The sequence below is a fragment of the Brachyistius frenatus genome, unplaced genomic scaffold, assembly GCF_029030835.1.
Source record: "Brachyistius frenatus isolate BFR_SWC_R1_liver_20210118 unplaced genomic scaffold, ASM2903083v1 Contig_116, whole genome shotgun sequence".
Classification (NCBI taxonomy): domain Eukaryota; kingdom Metazoa; phylum Chordata; class Actinopteri; family Embiotocidae; genus Brachyistius; species Brachyistius frenatus.
Window position 1 is genome coordinate 782,595 of NW_027210715.1, and position 21,153 is coordinate 803,747.

The 21,153-nt window shown below is 46.2% G+C and overlaps 1 protein-coding gene across 4 annotated transcripts in view; it reads right to left on the reverse strand.

Moving 5' to 3' along the window:
* Positions 1 to 256: 256 nt before the first annotated feature.
* sbf1 (SET binding factor 1) overlaps positions 257 to 21,153 on the reverse strand; it is a 65,982-nt gene continuing 45,085 nt past the window's right edge. For 3 of the 4 annotated variants that reach the window (XM_069713141.1, XM_069713138.1, XM_069713137.1), the window contains 20 exons: positions 19,196 to 19,388; positions 18,948 to 19,075; positions 18,678 to 18,853; positions 16,943 to 17,079; positions 16,327 to 16,534; positions 15,902 to 16,098; positions 15,312 to 15,449; positions 15,131 to 15,226; positions 14,691 to 14,765; positions 13,994 to 14,166; positions 12,060 to 12,236; positions 11,796 to 11,897; positions 11,351 to 11,536; positions 10,264 to 10,390; positions 10,039 to 10,169; positions 9,517 to 9,861; positions 8,055 to 8,260; positions 7,273 to 7,360; positions 7,058 to 7,189; positions 257 to 733 (listed from right to left, as the gene is read on the reverse strand). In XM_069713141.1, the coding sequence (XP_069569242.1) occupies positions 635 to 733; positions 7,058 to 7,189; positions 7,273 to 7,360; positions 8,055 to 8,260; positions 9,517 to 9,861; positions 10,039 to 10,169; positions 10,264 to 10,390; positions 11,351 to 11,536; positions 11,796 to 11,897; positions 12,060 to 12,236; positions 13,994 to 14,166; positions 14,691 to 14,765; positions 15,131 to 15,226; positions 15,312 to 15,449; positions 15,902 to 16,098; positions 16,327 to 16,534; positions 16,943 to 17,079; positions 18,678 to 18,853; positions 18,948 to 19,075; positions 19,196 to 19,388 (3,114 nt within the window). In that variant the 3' untranslated portion in view covers positions 257 to 634. The remainder of the gene's footprint in view (positions 734 to 7,057; positions 7,190 to 7,272; positions 7,361 to 8,054; positions 8,261 to 9,516; positions 9,862 to 10,038; positions 10,170 to 10,263; positions 10,391 to 11,350; positions 11,537 to 11,795; positions 11,898 to 12,059; positions 12,237 to 13,993; positions 14,167 to 14,690; positions 14,766 to 15,130; positions 15,227 to 15,311; positions 15,450 to 15,901; positions 16,099 to 16,326; positions 16,535 to 16,942; positions 17,080 to 18,677; positions 18,854 to 18,947; positions 19,076 to 19,195; positions 19,389 to 21,153) is intronic. The other variant, XM_069713139.1, reaches the window with a different exon arrangement.

Sequence of the window (21,153 nt, forward strand, 5' to 3'; positions counted from 1 at the left end):
AAAGGAGGCGCGCGCTCGGTTCCTTCGCGGCTGGTTTTTGGTCCGTCAACCCACCAGTCGGTCTTTTGAGATCCCGTTTCTGGATGCAGTCTAATGAGTCGTGTTACGCGGCCGGGCCGGGCTGGGCCGGGCCGGGCCAACCGCAGCGCCTGCGTCATTCCTCCCGGGAGTGTTTAAAAGGGCAAAGCGGGGGTTAGTAAGGAGGGAGGGAGGGCGGTGGTTCAACAGGTGGAGGGTCTGAGAGGATCTCCTTCGGCACGCCTCGCGGAGATGCAATTTACGTGCATTTAATACGCATTGTTTTCGTGTGCATCCGGACATCCGGCGCACATAGTGGTCCGGCTGTCGGAGGGGTGAGAGGCTGCTCCTACGACAGCGAGTGGTTCTTCTGGGACTGTTTTTCTTCCTTTTTTTTAAAAACTTTTTTTTTTTTTTTGTAACAAAAACACTGAAACGTTGTGACTCAAGGGTTATTAGTTCAACACGAGCGAACAGAACAGCTTCAGTGGTGAAAGGCCTCGTCCCCCTCCCTGCTCCGCCGGGATTGGCCGGCGGACGTGTCCGTCACGTGGCCGCGGCGCTGCTCATTCGTTCCTAGTTTGCGTTTTGCTCCTCAGAGAGTCCCGCCTCCCGTCTAAGCGTCCGACAGGCAGCTCTGAACGCTGTCCATCCACAGCTGTGCGTTCAGGCTGTCCTGGGCACAGAAGTTATACACTCGTTTGGTCGTCTTGAGCTGCAACATCAAAGGATAAAGACGTTAAATAAAGTTAGTGGCACGTTACAGAGACATGTACAATTTCATGGAAATTGTCCTTATGATGTCCTCACCACTTGAGGAAAAACATCCATTTTGGTTCGATTGAAATCCGCCTACAGATAATCTGCATCAACTGAGGTTTTCTTGAGTTAAATTACTTTGTAACATGAAAACAAAATTTACATTTCTTTCTATTTCTTCTCATCCGGCTGTCGCTCAGCTTCAGTTTTCTGAATACAGTCTGGAAACTGGGCTCGTATTAAGTTAGCTCAGACGCCCTGAAGGGCGGACCGATCAGCGAACCGGTGGCGGTGGTTAAGCGGTTTGTCCCGCCCCCCCTCCTTCACTGTGATTGGACGGCTGTCGGTTGTAGGTAGTTGCAGCGTTGGCAGACTTACAAATGTTGAACTTGTGTACCAACACTCACTATTTTGAGTGAATAAGTGCGTTCACACTGACGAGTACAGAAACACGCAGGTACAAGTACCAGGATGATGCACTCAAAACGGTCCAAAAAAGGAAGTGTGACACTGGACACTTTCCACCCGAAACGGTAGAGGAAGTAGAGGAAGACGTCAGGAACAATGTAATGTTGAATGAATTTTCACATGAAGGCATCTGAAGGACAAGACAGGTTGGAGGAGACCTCTCGTCTGACGGAGCGTGTTGCGTCACTTCCTGTCTACAAACGTTGTGACCAGTGTTACTTCTCTGTTATTTCAGCTTCTTTTCCTGAATTAAACATATCTTAACTCTCTCCACTTCTTCTAATCTCAAGTTCAAACTCACGTTTGCTCTTCTTGAACAATTCTACTGTTAAATCTTTGACCAACGTTCACTTGACTTGGTGTTTTGGTACTGCTAGCTTAGCAGTTAGCGATGTCTTCCCTCTCTCCCTCCACCTCTTCTTGTTTTTCCTGCTGTGTGACATGTTTAGTTACGACCCTGCCTCCCTTAATGATAATGGTGCCTGTAATAAATGTAGTGTAGTTAGGGCTCTGGAGGCCAGGGTCACCGAGGAGGAAGAGGAGGAGGAGGAAGAGGAGGAGGAGGAGTGTAGTTAGGGCTCTGGAGGCCAGGGTCACCGAGGAGGAAGAGGAGGAGGAGTAGTGTAGTTAGGGCTCTGGAGGCCAGGGTCACCGAGGAGGAAGAGGAGGAGGAGGAAGAGGAGGAGGAGGAGTGTAGTTAGGGCTCTGGAGGCCAGGGTCACCGAGGAGGAAGAGGAGGAGGAGTAGTGTAGTTAGGGCTCTGGAGGCCAGGGTCACCGAGGAGGAAGAGGAGGAGGAGGAAGAGGAGGAGGAGGAGTGTAGTTAGGGCTCTGGAGGCCAGGGTCACCGAGGAGGAAGAGGAGGAGGAGGAAGAGGAGGAGGAGGAGTGTAGTTAGGGCTCTGGAGGCCAGGGCCACCGAGGAGGAAGAGGAAGAGGAGGAGGAGTAGTGTAGTTAGGGCTCTGGAGGCCAGGGTCACCGAGGAGGAAGAGGAGGAAGAGGAGGAGGAGTAGTGTAGTTAGGGCTCTGGAGGCCAGGGTCACCGAGGAGGAAGAGGAGGAGGAGGAAGAGGAGGAGGAGTAGTGTAGTTAGGGCTCTGGAGGCCAGGGTCACCGAGGAGGAGGAGGAGGAGGAGTAGTGTAGTTAAGGCTATGGAGGCCAGGGCCACCGAGGAGGAAGAGGAGGAGGAGGAAGAGGAGGAGGAGTAGTGTAGTTAGGGCTCTGGAGGCCAGGGCCACCGAGGAGGAAGAGGAGGAAGAGGAGGAGGAGTAGTGTAGTTAGGGCTCTGGAGGCCAGGGTCACCGAGGAGGAAGAGGAGGAGGAGGAAGAGGAGGAGGAGTAGTGTAGTTAGGGCTCTGGAGGCCAGGGTCACCGAGGAGGAGGAGGAGGAGGAGTAGTGTAGTTAAGGCTATGGAGGCCAGGGCCACCGAGGAGGAAGAGGAGGAGGAGGAAGAGGAGGAGGAGTAGTGTAGTTAGGGCTCTGGAGGCCAGGGCCACCGAGGAGGAAGAGGAGGAAGAGGAGGAGGAGTAGTGTAGTTAGGGCTCTGGAGGCCAGGGCCACCGAGGAGGAAGAGGAGGAAGAGGAGGAGGAGTAGTGTAGTTAGGGCTCTGGAGGCCAGGGTCACCGAGGAGGAAGAGGAGGAAGAGTAGTGTAGTTAGGGCTCTGGAGGCCAGGGTCACCGAGGAGGAAGAGGAGGAGGAGTAGTGTAGTTAGGGCTCTGGAGGCCAGGGCCACCGAGGAGGAAGAGGAGGAGGAGGAAGAGGAGGAGGAGGAGTGTAGTTAGGGCTCTGGAGGCCAGGGTCACAGAATTAGAATCACTGCTGTGCACCATGCTAAATAACCAGCTAGCAGTAGGAGCTTCTCAGGGAAGGGGGGTGTACAGCTGCCCAGGGCTACAGGCTTAGTTACCCAGACCACCTATATTTAAAAAACTCAAGAAAAGATGTATCAATAAAAATGTAATAAAAATTGATCCAACCAAATTAATGGATCAAAAAAAAAATCTGACAATTAAAAGCGGATTATTAAATATCAGATCTCTCTGGTCTAAATCTCTGTTAGTAAATGACTTGATAACTGATCATCAGATTGATTTACTCTGTCTCACAGAGACCTGGCTGCAACAGGAAGAATATGGTAGTATTAATGAAGCAACTCCTCCCAGTCATATTAATTATCATATTCCTAGAGATTCAGGAGGAGGAGGAGGAGGAGTGGCAGCAATCTTCCACTCAAGTTGATCAATTAATCCAAAGCCTAAACTTAGTTCTAAATCATTTGAGAGTCTGACTCTTAGTCTCTCACCCAAACTGGAAAGCAGAGAAACGGATTGTATTGTTGTTGTTTATCTCCCACCTGGTCCTTATTCAGAGTTTCTAACTGAATTCTGACTTTTGATCAGATTTAGTGCTGAGTTCAGATAAAGTGATGATAGTGGGAGACTTTAACATTCATGTTGACGTGGACAACGACAGCCTCAGTTCTACTTTCAGATCATTATTAGATTCTATAGGCTTTTCTCAGGATGTAAATAAACCCTGTCACCATGGTAACCACACCCTCCATCTGGTTCTGTCGTATGGGATGGAAACTGAAAATTTAATAGTATTTCCTCCAAACCCTGTTTTGTCGGACCACTTCTTATTAACATTTGAAGTTACAATAATGGACGACACAGCATGTGAGAATAAATCCCACTACAGTAGATGTCTGTCAGATGATGTCGTGGCCAAGTTTAAGGAAGCAGTTACATGTTTATCCTCTTCGATGCCGTGTGTTAAAGCAGTGGAAGACATCTACGTTGATCTTAGTCCCACACAAGTGGATCATCTGGTAGAAAACACTGCAGTATCTCTGCTACAACTCTAGATGATGTCGCCCCTCTGAAGAAGAGAGTCATGAACCAGAGGAAGTTGTCTCCGTGGTACAACTCAAAACTACGCTCTGCTAGGCAGCGACTAGAAAGATGGAAAGGAAATGGAGTTCCACTAATTTAGAAGAATTTCACCTGCCTGGAAGGAGAGTCTAATATTATATAAGAAAGTTCTTCGTAAGGCCAGAACTTTATATTATTCATCATTAATAGAGGACAACAAGAACAACCCCAGGTTTCTTTTCATCACTGTAGCCATGCTGACAAAGAGTCACAGTTCTGTTGAGCCCTCTATTCCTTCAGCTCTCAGCAGTAATGACTTCATTAACTTCAGATCAACCTATCTATTGTAACCGGCTATGTACCGCAGGCTTTTAAAGTGGCTGTCATTTAACCTTTACTTAAAAAGCCGACTCTTGATCAGCTGTTTTAGGAAACTACAGACCAATTTACAACCTGATGTTTATTTCTAAAATCCTTGAAAAAGTTGTTGGAAATCAACTTTTTGATCATTTACAAAGGAATGATCTGTTTGAAGATTTTCAGTCAGGCTTTAGAGTTCATCATAGCACAGAAACAGCTCTGGTGAAAGTTACTAACAACCTTTTGTTAGCCTCAGATAATGGACTCGTCTCTGTACTTGTTTTTCTGGACCTCAGTGCTGCTTTTGATACGATTGATCATACGATCTTATTACAGAGACTAGAAGACGTTACGAGGATCAAAGGAACTGCATTAGACTGGTTCAAATCCTACTTATCAGATAGAGTCCAGTTTGTCCATGTCAACAATGAGTCTTCCAGACAAACAAGAGTTAGTTATGGAGTTCCACAAGGCTCAGTGTTAGGCCCAATACTTTTTACTTTGTACATGCTTCCATTAGGAGATGTCATCAGGAAGCGCTGCATCAACTTCCATTGTTATGCAGATGACACTCAGCTATATCTTTCTATAAAATCAGATGAAACTAATCAGTTAGTAAAACTTGAAGCCTGTCTAAAAGACATAAAGGCCTCGATGACCAAAAACTTCCTGCTTCTGAATTCAGACAAAACAGAAGTTATTGTTCTTGGTCCTAAACACCTCAGAAACTCTTTCTGTAATCACTTAGTTACTCTAGATGACGTTGTCTTGGCCTCCAGCAAAACTGTGAGGAACCTTGGAGTCATCTTTGATGAGGATTTGTCCTTCAGACACCAGATAAAGCAAATCTCCAGAACTGCCTTCTTTCATATAAGTAATATTAATAAAATCAGGAAAATCCTTCCTCAGCGTGACGCAGAAAAACTCATTCATACGTTTGTTACTTCTAGACTAGATTATTGTAATTCCTTGTTGTTAGGATGTCCAAATTACTCATTAAAAACCTGCAGCTGATCCAAAATGCTGCAGCAAGAGTACTGACGGGATTTAACAAGAGAGATCATATTTCTCCTGTTTTATCTTCTCTTCACTGGCTTCCTGTGAAATCAAGAATAGAATTTAAAATTCTCTTGATGACTTACAAATCTCTACATGACCAGGCTCCATCATATCTTAGAGATCTTATAGAACCATATAATCCTAGCAGAGCACTTCGCTCTCAGTACGCTGGTCTACTTGTGGTTCCTAGAGTTTCCAGAAGTAGAATGGGAGGCGGAGCTTCAGTTTTCAGGCTCCTTTCCTGTGGAACCAACCAGCTCCCAGTTTGTGTTCGAGAGGCAGAAACCCTCTCTAGCTTCAAGATTAGACTCAAAACGTTCCTTCTTGATAAAGCCTATAGTTAGGGCTGGCTCAGGTAGACCTGAACCAACCCATAGTTATGCTGTTATAGGCCGAGGCTGCTGGAGGACCTCGTTACATGCTTAGCTTCTTTTCTTTCCTCCTACTCTTTAACTGACTCATACCTCACCATCTTTTTCTCTCCCATAGTTTCTTCTTATTGTCTGTTGTCTCCATTCAGTTCCTTCACTCATATAGTTTCTCTTCTTTCTTTTCCAGATGTCCCGTCATGGAGCTGCATGTCTCTGCTCTGTGATTGTCGTCTCCACCAACAGTTCTTCTCTTCTATCTCTATGCTGTCCTTTTCTCTCTCTGCTCTCCTCTCACCCCAACCAGTCGAGGCAAATGGCCGCCCACCTCTGATCCTGGTTCTGTTAACAGATGCTCCGCCCACCTCTGAGCCTGGTTCTGTTAACAGATGCTCCGCCCACCTCTGATCCTGGTTCTGTCGGAGGTTTCTTCCTGTTAAAGGGAGTTTTTCTTCCCTCTGTTGGAGGTTTTTCTCCCTTACAGATGAGTTTTTTTCCTCCTAGCTTATGTGGGAATTGTTGAATTGTTGTGTTTCTCTGTATAATATTGTAAAGTCTTGCTGTAAGGACTTTAATGTGTTAAGTGCCATGAAATAACCTGTGTTGTGATTTGGCGCTATATAAATAAAATTGAATTGAATTGAATTGAAGAAGCTGCAGCTGTTGCTGAACACAAAGTGTCCCTTTTTCACTGCTGCTAGATAGAAGAATCAAGAGTGTTTATTGAGTGAGTTAAACAGAGGAAACAAAAACACGTTCATTTCTGTGTAAAATAAGTAAAGATGCAGATATTTTGGCAGGTGATGTGTTTACTTGTTGAGGTTATTTCCTGTCAGTGTGCAGTTGACAAGTAAGTGTATACACAAGTAAGAGTCCAAACATGGAAGAGCACTAATTGTTAGTGTACTAAGAGAAGCGTGTCATCTGGAACACAACAGTGTCAGCCGGGTTCGGGGCATGCTGATTGGCTGAAATGAACCCAAGGTCTACGCCCAGTAGGATGGAACGACCGTCCCAAAGGCGGGAGACCAGACTCATATTCACAGAGATGAAACTGGACAAAAGTCAGACTACCGCGACGGTGAAAGACGAAACCTGCTGGGGTGAGTGCTGCCCTGCCGGAAAAAAATTAAAATGGAAGTGAGCTCACATCAAAGAAGGCCTTCTCATCAATGTTCTTGGGCGCTCCCATGGTGGGCGTTCCCGCCATGACGGACTCCACGTCGGCCAGATCGATCACTCCTTTGCACTCCTTGTCCTGTCTGGTCTCGTAGTATCTCAGCTGGGGACGGGGACACGTGGTCAGTGAAGACAAACCGCTGGAACCCTTCAGATGGTCTGGATTAGTGGGTTTCTTTCTCTTACCTGATGTTTGGTCTTATCCAACACAAACCACCGCGGTTTCCATGGTTTCAACAACGCCCCTTTCTTGAAGAGAATGCCTTCGAAGCTCCTGGTAGGAGGACGAAACACAAGTAGAGACGTGTTGAGGATTTATCTCACACGAACACTTTGACACAATCTTTTCTGAACAAGGTTCTCAGCGTACAACTGAAAAGACGTCGTGCTGTTCTCTCAGCTCTGTCGCTTTATTTCCACATGGTCCCACCTGTCGCAGCAGCACAGCTCGCTTTTAATGGCTTCTAGTCATATCTTAATTTTATTATTCATAATTTTTAACGTGTTTTTTTTTTATCCATTATCTTTTCCTCCACACTTTCATAACGTTTACCATCTGTTTAGTTAAATTGACATACTTTTACCTACATTTCTTTAATCTCTATCGTCTGGTGTGAGTTGGTCTCAAAGTGGTTTTTAAATGGTCTTATTTTCCCTTTAATTTGTTTCTAATCAATGTTTTTAATTTGTTCTCACTGTCTGTGTTATTATTGGCCTGTCAATCATCTGTAAAGCACTTTGAACTGCACCAAAATGTACAAAAAGTTGTTTATAAATAAAGTTGGATCACTTGATCTCTTGAGGACACTTCAGCTGTGAGGTTGCTTTAAAAGCACGACTCGTCCCCACAAGGAGCAGCTCTGCTCTCAGACCGGCGGCGGGGCGGGCAGGGGCGGGGAGGTTAGGGGCGGGGAGGGGGAGAGGAAGGGCGGGGGAGGGGGAGGAGAGGGGCAGCGGCGGGTACGGACCTGTTCTCGCTCTCGGTGCTCTGGAATTGGCTGTAGAGCGTGCTGGTGCTTGGCCGACCGGCGACAGGCGTGGAGGTGGCGCTGGCCTCGCAGTCCAGAGCCAGGTTGATGGAGGAGCCCACGCCGCTCTCCTGCAGGTAGATGCCCTGAGAGCGCCGCTGGTGGCTCAGGTTGGACGACATCAGCAGGGAGCTGGAGAACGACGGCTGAGGAGGAAGGACGGACGGAAAAAGGATCAGACGGGCGGTGTCGGCATGAGAGCGGAGAAATGTGTCCGGTCTTTTAACACCAACTTAAATACATCCACACTGTTAAGTTGTACAACAAGACAGTAAAAACAGACACGAGGTTCAGGGACATATTGTTCATATCAACCGAGTCTGTTTCTTTATGCATTATAATGAACAGACTTAACATGGCGACCTGCAGTTTGGATTTAAAAAGCCAGCAGGGCTGAAAAGCTTCAGGATTTGTAGTTCAAAACAAACACCGAAGTCCTTAATTGCATTCTACTTTTCTACCACTAGATGTCAGTGCAAAACATCTACAAATTATTTTCACTTGGAGCTCAGAAGGTTCAGCAGGTTGATCTGATCTTCTTTTGTTTACAAAAAACAATCAACTCTCCATCGTCTTCGAGGGGAAAGTCTTGACATCGTGGACTCCAAAATAAAACAACAAATTACACACATCTGTTGCAGCCACACACATTGATAAAAGTCGCCTGTCCACAAGCCGAGATTTTTTATTTTAAGTACTACCTGATAAAGAATAATGTGTAATGAGTTGCTTTGATGATGAGCCTACTGCACATCCCAGAAATATTTTAGTTCTAATCTTTGTTAATTATTTATTGAACGTGGAAAACCACAGGGTTCCTAAAAGTGATAAAGCTTCACGGAACGGACTGTGACTGTAATATAGAAAACAACGACTACGTCTGCTGTCAAAATAAGAGCTTCCGATGTTGTTAACCTAATATTAACTCTACACACAAAAACAAAGTGCAGTCTCTTGCAACTGGAAGTGCGTGCAAAGATTAACATACAGTATTCCTCATTTTAAAGAAGACCACATTTGCCACAAACCCCGTCACGGCGGGTTTTTCTCCGGTGAACGGTGTTTGTTTTGCTGATAACAGAAAAGGGAGCAGAAACGTGCTGACTGTAAAGGAAGAGGTCTTTTCTCATTAAAGTGAGCTCAGCTTCTGTTGACGACATTTTTTGCAAAAGAATCACGGGAATTTTGCAAAATTGCAAGCTCCCGCCGATATTGCAGAGATTTCAGATTTGTGTTATTTATTGCCATTATGATTTCCCGAAAGGGACTCGATATGGCGGAGTTGTTTATAAACGGCACCTCAGTCGGACGTTTCACCTTCTGAGTGAGAGTTTTTTCGGCGTCAGTTTTATTTCTGAGAGATCTTTTTTTTTCGGGAGGGGATCTGAAACCGCTGACTCACCTTGCTCTCCAGTTTGGCCTCGGTCCTCTGGGTGTTCTTCATCTTGTCCCAGGTGTCCTTCCACTTCTCCGACGTCTGGCCGAGCTCCGCCTCCAGACTCTGCAGGTCCTGCAGCAGCTTGGTGATGGCGTCGGGCACCACCTTGCTCTGGCTGTCGTAGCACGGCCACACGATGCGGCGCTGCGACTTGGGCCCGCTGGTGTCGGGTTTCTCCGCCGTCTCCTCGGCAACGCGCTCCTGCCGGCCTCTCAGCTCCCAGTCGTAGGACGGCCCCTCTGACAGAGTCTCCTCCGTGTAGAAGTCCCACACCTTCAGGTTGGAGATGAAGGTGTACGGCCGCAGCACCTGGAACAAACAACAACTTTAAATACAGCCGGCAATGTGTCTTGCTTTGATCCTCGTGAACTAAAGTTACTGAAACGCTTTCAATATTGAGTTTTGAATCTTGTATTCCAGCTACTGAGGCTTCAAGTTTTGGGGTCGGTGTCCTGGTGGAGCAGAGGAGCCGTCGACGTCTCTCACCTCATCGTCCTCCGGAGAGAACATGTAGTTGTAGAAGATGGGTGTTTTCTTGTTGAGTCTGTCGATGTAGTCCCACACAGACTTGCACACCTGAGGACTTTTCCTCTCGCCTTTCTCCTCATACAGAACTCCTGCGCACACACAAGAGGGAATCGTCAGTAACACGAAGCTGCACCATCACCTCCCAAAGGAATTCATCCCGGTACACAGGCAGCCTCTGCTCACCCAGCTCGATGCGCTCGTAGTCCGAGTCGAGCAGGAAGGTGCGGAAGCGGTTGGACACGTGGTGGTAGGCCAAGAACTTCAGGTAGTACTGACTGAACTCAAACTCCATGGGGAACTGGAGGTGGATCTGGGGGAGGGAGGTTAGTTTGATTTGAAGAAACGAACTAATCACACCGACAGCTTTTCTTTTATACTCTGCTGTCTCCTAACAAATAGTTAACCGTGGCAGGAAAAATTAAAAAAAAAGTCTGATTATATAAAGACATCCTGCGCTGACCAGGTAACTAACACTCAATCTGTCTGTCTGAGGAACATTGCTGCATTTTAACCCCGCCTCTTATTTTGCTGTCTGTCAGTTCTCTTCTGTCTCTTATCTATTAAAGGCAGAATATATCCACAGAACTGATTTATTCTGTAGCTTCTAAATCATATTTAGCCTCTGAAGCTGTCCTGAACCTGTTCCAGCTAACTTTGAACAATTTTCAGCAGCTTGAACATTGTGTTTGGCTCTCCACTTCCTCTTCTTTATGAAGGTCATATTTTCATACAGCGCACAGCTGACGTAACTGTAACAAAAGCTCTGATGTGTCGAACACAGCAGAATATTCAGCAGTGTAACAGACGACTTCAGGTCTTTCAGGAGGCACAAATTACATCATTGATAAAAAAACAACAACAACCAGTAAATAAAGCCTGACTTTTAGGTAAATACACACAAACACATACAGCATCGTGGATATACTGTATACGTAATAGGAGAACGGAGGCCTGCTGACCTTCATGCTAGATAAGAGTGCCCTCGTGGACTGGAGGTGAGAGTTAGAGCAGATTGAGTCTCCTTTAAAAGTTTTAAGACGGTAAGTTAAAAGTTACAGATGAAGCACCGCAGCTGCTGCTGCTCTTCTAACATGCTGCTTCTACGTAGACAACTCTGGTCTGATGTATTTGGTTCCTTGTGTTCAAATGACTCTTTTGCGCTGCAGCTCTGAAAGTACTTTAGATGTGAAAGAAGCTGAACTTCAGCACAGTATCAAATAACAGACCTTCTGTCGCGATAAAATCCCGACGTGCAGCGCGGCCGACCTACCTGGTGCACACAGTCGAGGAACTGCAGGAAGACGGGGGTGAAGCCGCTGCTCTGGCTGCCCAGCGTCTGAGCTCCGCGGTGGCTGAACCTGTGACCAAACGACAGCCACTCCTTCTCCACCAGCAGCCGGAAACCGTCGAAGGTCCTGTAGTAGGGATCCGACAGCAGCTGCACCAGGGACACCACCTGCAGGCGCGCGCGCGCACACACACACACACACACACACACACACACACACACACACACACACACACACACACACACACACACACACACACACACACACACACACACACACACACACACACACACACACACACACACACACACACACACACACACACACACACACGGTGTCACATAAACACACACAGATGAAATGAAATGGATCCAGTCACTGTGTGCGTGGAGATTCGTCACGATTTCTCTGTCTTGTCAGTCGCACCTGTGTGGTGACGTCCCAGCCGTCCTCCAGGCTGACCATCACCGATGACCCCGTGTCCAGGAGCTCCACCACCAGGACAGACACCTGCAGCACTCTGTGGAGCTGGACACATACACATACACACAACACACAACACACACACACACACACACACACACACACACACACACACACACACACACACACACACACACACACACAGAGTCAGCATGAAACAGCTGAGGGCTCAGAGTCCTCCACAAACGTTACCGGTGATGTACTGACCAGCGCCATCCACTCCGAGTCCTCCAGGCAGCGCATGAAGCTCATGTTGGGGTCAGAGGTCGAGGAGCTCGGCACGCAGGCCTTTATCAGCTTCTTGAAGCTGTTCTTCACCTGCCGCACGTCGCACACCTCGATGGGGACCACCTCCCACTGCTGGAACGAGTCCTGCTTCCCTCCCTGGAAACACCACAACAGTCCGATCAGTTCATTTCTTTTCTCTTTATTCTTTATTTGGCTCTTAAAATCTGAACATTTTAGACATTTTCTTTCTGTTATTAGCCAACTTTATTTATTCTTTTTGTTCACACTAATCACAGCTACCAGACTTTAATTGGCCTTACTAACTCAGCTGTCAACACCAGATCACAGAGCGGCTCTGAGAGCTGGAAGCAACAAACTGAACTTCAGCTCCTGTTTGTCAAATCCTGGTTTATATCAATCTCAGTGATCTAACCTGTTACAGACTCTATCTTCATCTCAATGAAGTCACTTTTATTGGCATTTCCTTTTGTAATAGATATTAAATTATGGAGCAATGTGAACGAGGCAAAACTCAACATAAATGAAAGGTGATTTTTGAGACGTTTGTGTGCGAGTCTCTCTCAACTAACGGAAACTTATGTTCTCTCTGTTAAGTTTATGGACCAATATTGGTGCTGAAATGTGGGAAATGTCTGATCTACAGACTTTGTACTCTGCTCAGAAAAAATATCTCATTAACATGTAACATAATAGATAAGTTTCTCTTTTTTTAATTTTTTTGTTGTTTTTTTTCCAAAGGAGGAGCTTCGAGACGTCCTCCTAAATGGCATGAGATTAGTTTGGAGAGTGAGACAGACTGAAACAGCAGTCTCACACCAAAGGCTTGACAGTTGGAAACTCTTTAAGTAATTGTGAAACAAAGTTCTGGAACAATTATATTGTAACCCGTTCTTGTGCATTTCTTGTGCAGTGAGAAATCCTGTTGAACACCAGCGGATCACAGACTCTGCTGCTGCTTTTCTCTTATAATATTTGTGTCTGTTTGTGTTTGTGACTGTAATTTATTGTCTCTTGCAAAGAAGATCAGATGTTTTTAGTGAGATTAATTGCCTAAATAAAGCTGAACTAATCACAATGTGTCGTGTGTCTGCAGTATACAGTGAACCCTCGCTATAACGCGGTTCACCTTTCACGGTCTCGCTGCTTCACGGATTTGCATCGTGCATTGTGTTCTGCATTCTGATTGGCTAAACAGTCTCTCCGCTTCTTCTCTACCTGTTTGTCAATAACGTTGCGGTTTAATATGTACACGTACGTAAAACAGCTTGCCAAATTAAAAATAATCGATGGTGGCATGTCGGTTTATAAGAATCTTTTTGCCCAGAAGAAAAAAGAGCGACAACAACTACCGATAACTATGTTCTTCTCTCGAAAAACCACACCTGCACCGCCGGCTTTAGAAGAAAGAACCGCTGCAGAGCGGAGTCAGGATGCAGCGGCTCAGTCAGAAGAGCAGTGAAATACACGAGTCACTATTTGTCCTCCTGTACTTTGTATTTGTTTTCATAATCATGTTTCATTTCCTCCCGTTCTAATCCAATGACTCGGGTCGCAGTGGGGCGGTGCCGATCTCAGCAATTTGAAGCCTTCAGTTCGTATTGATGATTCAAATTATTATTTTACAGTACAGTAGTTATTTGTAAAAAAAAACATTTATACAGTACTTTTATTTGTTAAACAAATGCTTGGGCCTGTAAAAAGGTTTTGTTCTTTGGTTTCAATGTATTATGGAGTATTTCATTGTATAATAATTGTAAAAAAAATAAAGGTTACTACTTCACGGATTTCACCTATCACGGTCTCTATTTGGAACGTAACCCCCGCGATAAACGAGGGTTCACTGTATAATGAAATACCAGGAAACATTTGTTTAGACACATGTCCTTGCTCACCTTGAGTTGGGCTTTGTCCCCGATGATGTAGAGGTAGGCCTTCTGCTGGCGGAGGAACAGCGCCTCACTCGGCCCTCCGTTGGGCTGCGGAGACTCTTTCCCGGCCAGACGCGTCCCCACGTCTGGGTTGTAGGCACTTAGACGCCCGCTGCCCCGGATGCTGCCCCATTTACCTGCAACGCAAACACAGACAACGTAGAGTCTAAGTAGAGTCAAAGGCAGAAATCTTGTCCATGTTAAACTGCCATCGAAGGATCGTTGCAGTTCACTACGACCCACGTCATAATAAACTGGAATGATCCTTGAATGTGCGTCTCAGCACGCAGATGTGTAAAACGTCCACCGCTATCGGCAGCCATGCTGGTAAACAAGGCAGAAGAACACCCAGTCCAATTCACTACATCTACCTGAATAAACATTATGAAGAAACTCTGATTGTTGTCGACAGTCAGCAGAGAGAAGAATCAAACAGGAAACAACAAACAGGATGTCAGACAGCAGAGCTGCAGCGGCAGCATGCACACACTGATCAACACAAGCAATAACAACAGACCATTAGTCCGCAGAGACAACAGACTACCAGGGAGGACGCCAAACACAGTGACACTACTGTTAAAGAGATCTGATTGGTTAGACAGGAGCGGAGGCAGCGGTGGAGGGGAGGGAGGGGGGAGAGGGGGGGGGGGACCTACTGTACCTCTAGGAGGGTTCCTGGCCTTGCCAGACACTTTGGGTTGAGAGAGGGAGATGACTTTCGCCCTTTGACCAAGAGCTGAGGTCAAACGACAAAGACGGGCTGTTAACCAACAACACTACTCAATGGGTTCACTCTACTCGTACACACACACTCACACTCACTCGCTCGCTCGCACGCACGCACGCACGCACGCACACACACACACACACACACACACACACACACACACACACACACACACACACACACACACGGATCCTAAACGTGAGCTCCAAGGGATGGAGTCACTGATTTATTGTTTAGGTCAAGTCCCAGTTTCAGGAACAAATTTCAGACTGAAAACAGAATTCACACATTTTACTTGGAAACCAGGACTGTGACAAACTAAAGCTAACAGAGGAACTACAGGATCACCATGGAGACACACAGCCGTAGCTCACCTCCTCTGCTAAATGTTCCAGGCATGTCCTCCTTGGTTCCCATCACCTGCTTCATCAGAGCTCCGATCTTGGGCTGCCTCAGTTTATCTGACGAATCTGTGGGGAGCAGAAACCATTAGCTGTGTGACTCCAGCGTCCTGACAATCAGTGAGATCCTCCTCACAGTAACATGTCCACCCACCGGAGGTGCTCATATGTGTGGACGTGAAGCCGCTCAGTGTGTTCCTGCCACTGCTCTCGCTGTAAGAAGGCATGGAGCTGATGATGGCCTGCAGGTACTTCTCCTGCTCCAGACTGGTGGAGTCTGCCTGGGAGGGCACTGCACAGTGGAGAAAAGGTGAATTAGAGGGGTTTGGTTGCGAAGCTGAAACTTAAAAGCATTGACAGAAGGGCGGCTTAATTTGACTCAACACGGGAAACCTCACCCGGCACGGAAAGGATCAACAGATTGATAGCTCTTTCTTTTTTTTTCCTTTCAGGTCTTTTACAGGTAAGTTTGAGTGGCGTGACTAAAAAATGTCTGCAGTTCCAGAACCTCCTTGATTATTTCTTTAACCAGAAATGACCCTCCATAACCTCTAATCTTTTTTCCACATTATATCTAAACACCACATAGTCACAGCTCACACTCCTTGAATGAAGACTCTTTATAACTGATTAGAAAATTGAGCAGAAGCAGATTAAATAAACCCGGAAAATCCTCCCAAAAAGAACACACTAGCTGTACTCCCCTCCCATAAAGCTTCAACCGGGAACACATCTTTTGCCCACCTGAAGCAGGAGCGTTGGGGGACTTGAAGAAGCCCACCACTCCTTTAGCGTGAAGGCCCGCGGAACGCAGCAGGACCGCCTTGGTTCTGGAATTCCTCCAACACACCACGGGGAAGCGGTTCTGCCGATAGCAGCGGCTGATTCTCTGGATGGTTGTGTCTGGGATGCTCTGAGGGACAATCAGCAGGCCGGGGTAGCTGTGACACACACACACACACACACACACACACACACACACACACACACACACACACACACACACACACACACACACACACACACACACACACACACACACACACACACACACACACACACACACACACACACACACACACACACACACACACACAGTATTAGGCACTAGGTATACATGACTCCTCAGGCCTCATACACCTCTGTGTGGTCTTCCCGTGGTCTTGTACCTCCTGCAGACCGTGTACATGCGGTTAACGGTGGAAATCCTGAAGGGCTCATTCTTAGAGCGCGTCAGGCTGTTGCTGAGCGTGCCCAGACCAAGACGCTGGTAGTCGCGACAACAGGCGCGCTCCACGACGTTGCTCATGGTCTGTCTGTCCGACGAGCGCATGGTGGAGGAGAGGGTGAGGGCGCTCTGGTCCACTTCCTCCGAGACTGTGGAGAAACACAGCGGAGCTCAAAGCACGGTCTTTGCGTATAAAAAACAAGGACGTATATTTCTGTTTTCTGTTTTGAAGTCAACAATTTCTAAAAGTAGCCGGAAAACACAAAACCACTGAATAACTTTCCTGAAGAAAACGTGTTGAGATCTGGAGTTAAAGTTGAAGTGATTTAGTGAAATATAATCACTGTTTTCAACTTAAATGTAAACACTTGAATGCATTTGAGATGTCAGTTGGAGGGTAATCAGTGAAATGTACAAGATGAAAACAGTTGAAATGTCGTTTGATGTGGAAAGTGGTAAAACTCGGTGGGATATTGAGTATTGAGATATCCTGGAACAATCAACAATCAACACAACCAGTAGCTGAATTTGACTTCAGATTATTTCCACCATGATACCTGAGATTTCGTCCTCATCCAGCTCCGACTGGAAGCTGCTTCTGTTCTCCCAGGTGGGAGGAGAATACTTCTTCCTGGTCACATACTGCCGGCCGATGGTCCTCTTGGCACTCTTCACCAGGTTTTTGGAAAGCGTCCTGAAGGACACAATGAGGAGCAAAGACAAAAGTGAACATTTCTAAAACACACAGTGCTGATTCATCAGTATGTCCCATTCACAGTCACTTCCTGTTGGCTCTTTTAGGCCACAAATGTGGCCCCACTCCGGCCGAAAATGAGCTAATTGGACTCAGTGTGCGTCTGCATGCGTAATCGACAGCCATGAGTTCACTGGTGTGTTGCTGGTGCTTCAGCGTGCCACGGGGCAACAGTCAGAATTAATATGTCTGAATGGAGGATTTCTAGCACACATGCACACACAGAGTGCAGAGATGGAAACAACAGGGCCGATTTAACTGATGCTACATTTTCCACTGATGAATTATTCAAAGGCTTCTCTCATGCTGCTTTCATTCTCCACAAAAGAGGGCAAACGTGTGTGTGTGTGTGTGTGTGTGTGTGTGTGTGTGTGTGTGTGTGTGTGTGTGTGTGTGTGTGTGTGTGTGTGTGTGTGTGTGTGTGTGTGTGTGTGTGTGTGTGTGTGTGTGTGTGTGTGTGTGTGTGTGTGTGTGTGTGTTAGCCAGACCTATCTGCTGATCTGCAGTCAGATCAGGAGAATGATCTGGCTGCCCCCATATGTCATTCTGGTATAGAGAGAACAACACTGGAGTCTCTATTGGTTGCCTAACAACCTCACAATGACAAGTCTCCAAGAAGTAGCTGCACCATAACTGTTCCTTCTACGACAATAAAAATAGTTTCGTGGCATGTAGTACTCCGTTTAAAGTATTCTTTCATTATCAATTAATCTGTCTATTATTTTCTTGAATAATTGATTAGCGGTTTGATTTTTAAAATGTCAGAACATGGTGTGAAATATCAACCTGTGTTTTCCAGAGCCCGAGGAGCAACCTAAAAAGTCTTGATTTGTCCCGACCAACAGCCCACAAGCAAAATATATTTTTATAGAGGATGAAAGGAATGAGAAAAAAAAAATTATATTTAAAATGATGAAATCAGAGAATATTTAATTAAAACAATGACTCAAAACAATGAATTCATAATAAAAACAAATGAGAAATTATTTATTGATTAACTAATTGTTTCTAAAATTGGTTGTTTCCAAACCAGCCACCAAGAGGACAGCTGACAACAAAATGTTTGTGTGTCCCGACTACAGCAACCCAAACACTGTTTCTGACCTACAACTACTTTTCTTGCAGTAAATTACCCCCCCCCCCCCTCATACTCCTAATAAACTCCACTACAGTTGAAGAACTGCTGGCCTCGGCTAAACACTGCAGCTGCATGTGGCCGTGATGCTTTGTGAAAATTCCTGAGCTCGAGGTGTAAATGTTTGACTTTAGCGAGCAGGTGGGGGAGCAGTAAATGCAGCTGATGTTAAAGATTTCAACCATCACTTGGTTGACGTACTGTACGAGTAAGGTTTGTCTGTGCTGGACCGACAGCATGTGATGGGGTCAGTGGTTAGGAGTGATCTAACAACCTGTCATTGCTTTGCCGATGAAAGGCTCCGTACATCTAAACCAGGGTTTTCTGCGTTCTTTAGTTTCCCTTCCATAAAACCGTTTTGTGTACTGTAAAATGTTTTTACTCTACACTGATGTGTCCTCACTTGAGCGACTGGTTTTTGTCCTTGGTCTTGTGCTCCACCACCATCTTGCCGCTCTGACCCACAGTGAAGGCGAAGGTGCCCTGGACGTGCTGGGGATAACGCAGCTTGTGCACGTGTTTCCTGAAAACCTCGGCCAGATCGGATGCCACCTCCTCGTCAAACGCGATCTTCATCAGCTACGAACGGACAGAGAGACACACGGACATGCTGTAAAAAAATACGAGAGTTACATATTTAGTCGGTGTGTGTGCGATGTAGAGAGCAGGTTACCTGGAAGGTGCAGGATCGCAGCTGAAGCCCCTCCTGGACATACTGGTCCAGGGTTAACGTGACTGAGATCCTTTTCTCCTTGGTCAGAGAGGCGATGGGGAAGGAGCGAGTCACTATCTGCTCCCCGACTGTAGGAGGAAAACAAACAGTCATGAAGTCACCGGATGTACAGAACAACACAGTGTGACCAATGAACATAAAAAGCCAACAGTATTTTTGTGTATCTGTTGTCATGTGTCATTTCTCACCCAGTGGGTCGGTGGGCGTGCCCTTGAAGATGAGGCGGTAGGTGGTGAGGAAGATGGCGCCCTCTGCGGGCAGGAGTGGCGGACCTCCCATCAGCCCCGTGGCCTCCTCGCGGCCGTCGGGGATCAGGTGGACCCGCATGCCATCCATCACCAGCTCCTCACCCGGCAACAGAGTCGGCCTCAGCAGCTTGGGCTGCGTGGAGACAAACAGAAGGAGAGAAGGAATATTAACGATGCAACAGGGAAGAGTTGACTCATGAAAAGCTTACATTTAGTTCTCAGACTTTTCTCTAATGTTGGTCTTTTCGTAACTATATAGTTTATTACTTATTTCTTGAACGGCCATAATGAAGTCTCAAGTTCGGATATTGGCCGGCACCGTTTTGCTAGTTTGGAGCCAGAAAGAGCGATCGGTGGATCTGACTAGATCTGATATGAAACGCGACGATTTCTACGTCCCGCCCACAGATAGCCGTAACCTGACTGCACCACAGGCCTGTCAATCAAACACATATGGCTTTTTGAAGCTTATTTTATAATTAATGACGGTGTTATTCTCAGATGGACCGCCAGAAAACTAATAAGGAGAGACTTTAGCTAACAACATTGAAATAACTTAAAAATTTAAATTTATTGACTTTGTATTTGATGAGAGAAGTTGAATGGGAGTCTATGGCGCCAAAAGCTTTTTGGAACCAACCTCTAGTGGCACTCAGTTGTATTGCAGCTTCAGGCAATTACGCATCGGCCTAATTTTTCAGGCCTGGAAGCTACGTCCACTTTTAACATACAATCTATGTTATTATCACATTAGACTGAAACCAACTGCTCTAAAATGCCTTGCACTCCATTAGAAACCCTAGTTAGTGATTTTGGGTCTCGCATCATAATCATATAACTGCTGTTGACATTTGTAGTTAATCATGTTCATCTACCTACAACTAAATCAAACCATCATCTAAATGAACAAAATTATGTTGCTGCCCCTCTGAGATGAACATCTAAAACCTTCTATGTGAAATAACAACATGTATGCTGTACAACATCACTCCAAGCATCAGAATCTCATGCTTACACAACCATGCTGATGTTACTGGCTGGATGACCTGGCCTGGTTGGGGAGCTGGACACATTATTGTTGGATAACATACACTAAAGTTGAGCTCGAATGGTGGGATCTTGGCAGAGATAACGTCACAAACAAGAAGATAAATATACAGAAAGAAACATGTAATTATATTCACGTTGGTGTGTTTATATGATGTGATGGTCTCATATTTCTTAGAGAATACAAAGACTTGTGTTTTTGAGCAGTCCCTGAGAACAAAGCGGGACTCCTCACTTTGTGACTGAGAGGCCTCAGACCACTGAACTTATCTAAAAATGAGCAGTAAGAAACATTGAAGCCTGCTTTGTCTTCTGGATGCTTGCATCACTTCCTGTTCCGCAGTGACGCCCGAGAGCTTCCTAAGGAAGTCCACTTCTGATAGCAAACGAATGACAACTTTGGTAACCTGTTTCATAATTAGTTGTACAACACCTAAACACGGCCGTATTCCAGCTTCCATCACACAACAGAAGCAGAGACAACTTTTCCTCTGCAGACACTCAACTGCTGGGACCTCCAGTAGCTGCAAATTATGTTATTTGCTCAGATCACAATCACATTTCCACCAGTTGAACTGATCCTGCTCAGGATGCAAACTTGAGTGTTATGGACCTACATGTTGGACGCGAAAATCTACAGTAAAACAACAAACACACGTCACATGGAGCTCAGCGTAGCTCCCATGCCTGTCCAACACACTGCACGCAGGGCTGACGGCACCCTTCAGACTGAAGGCACTCCGCTCTCGAGGACCTCGGGGAGCTGCAGCAGCCGGGCTGAGCTCCACCGGCCTCAGAAGGACCAAAACAGCACAGCAAGGGGAAGAGCAATCACCCAGCATGCACTGCTC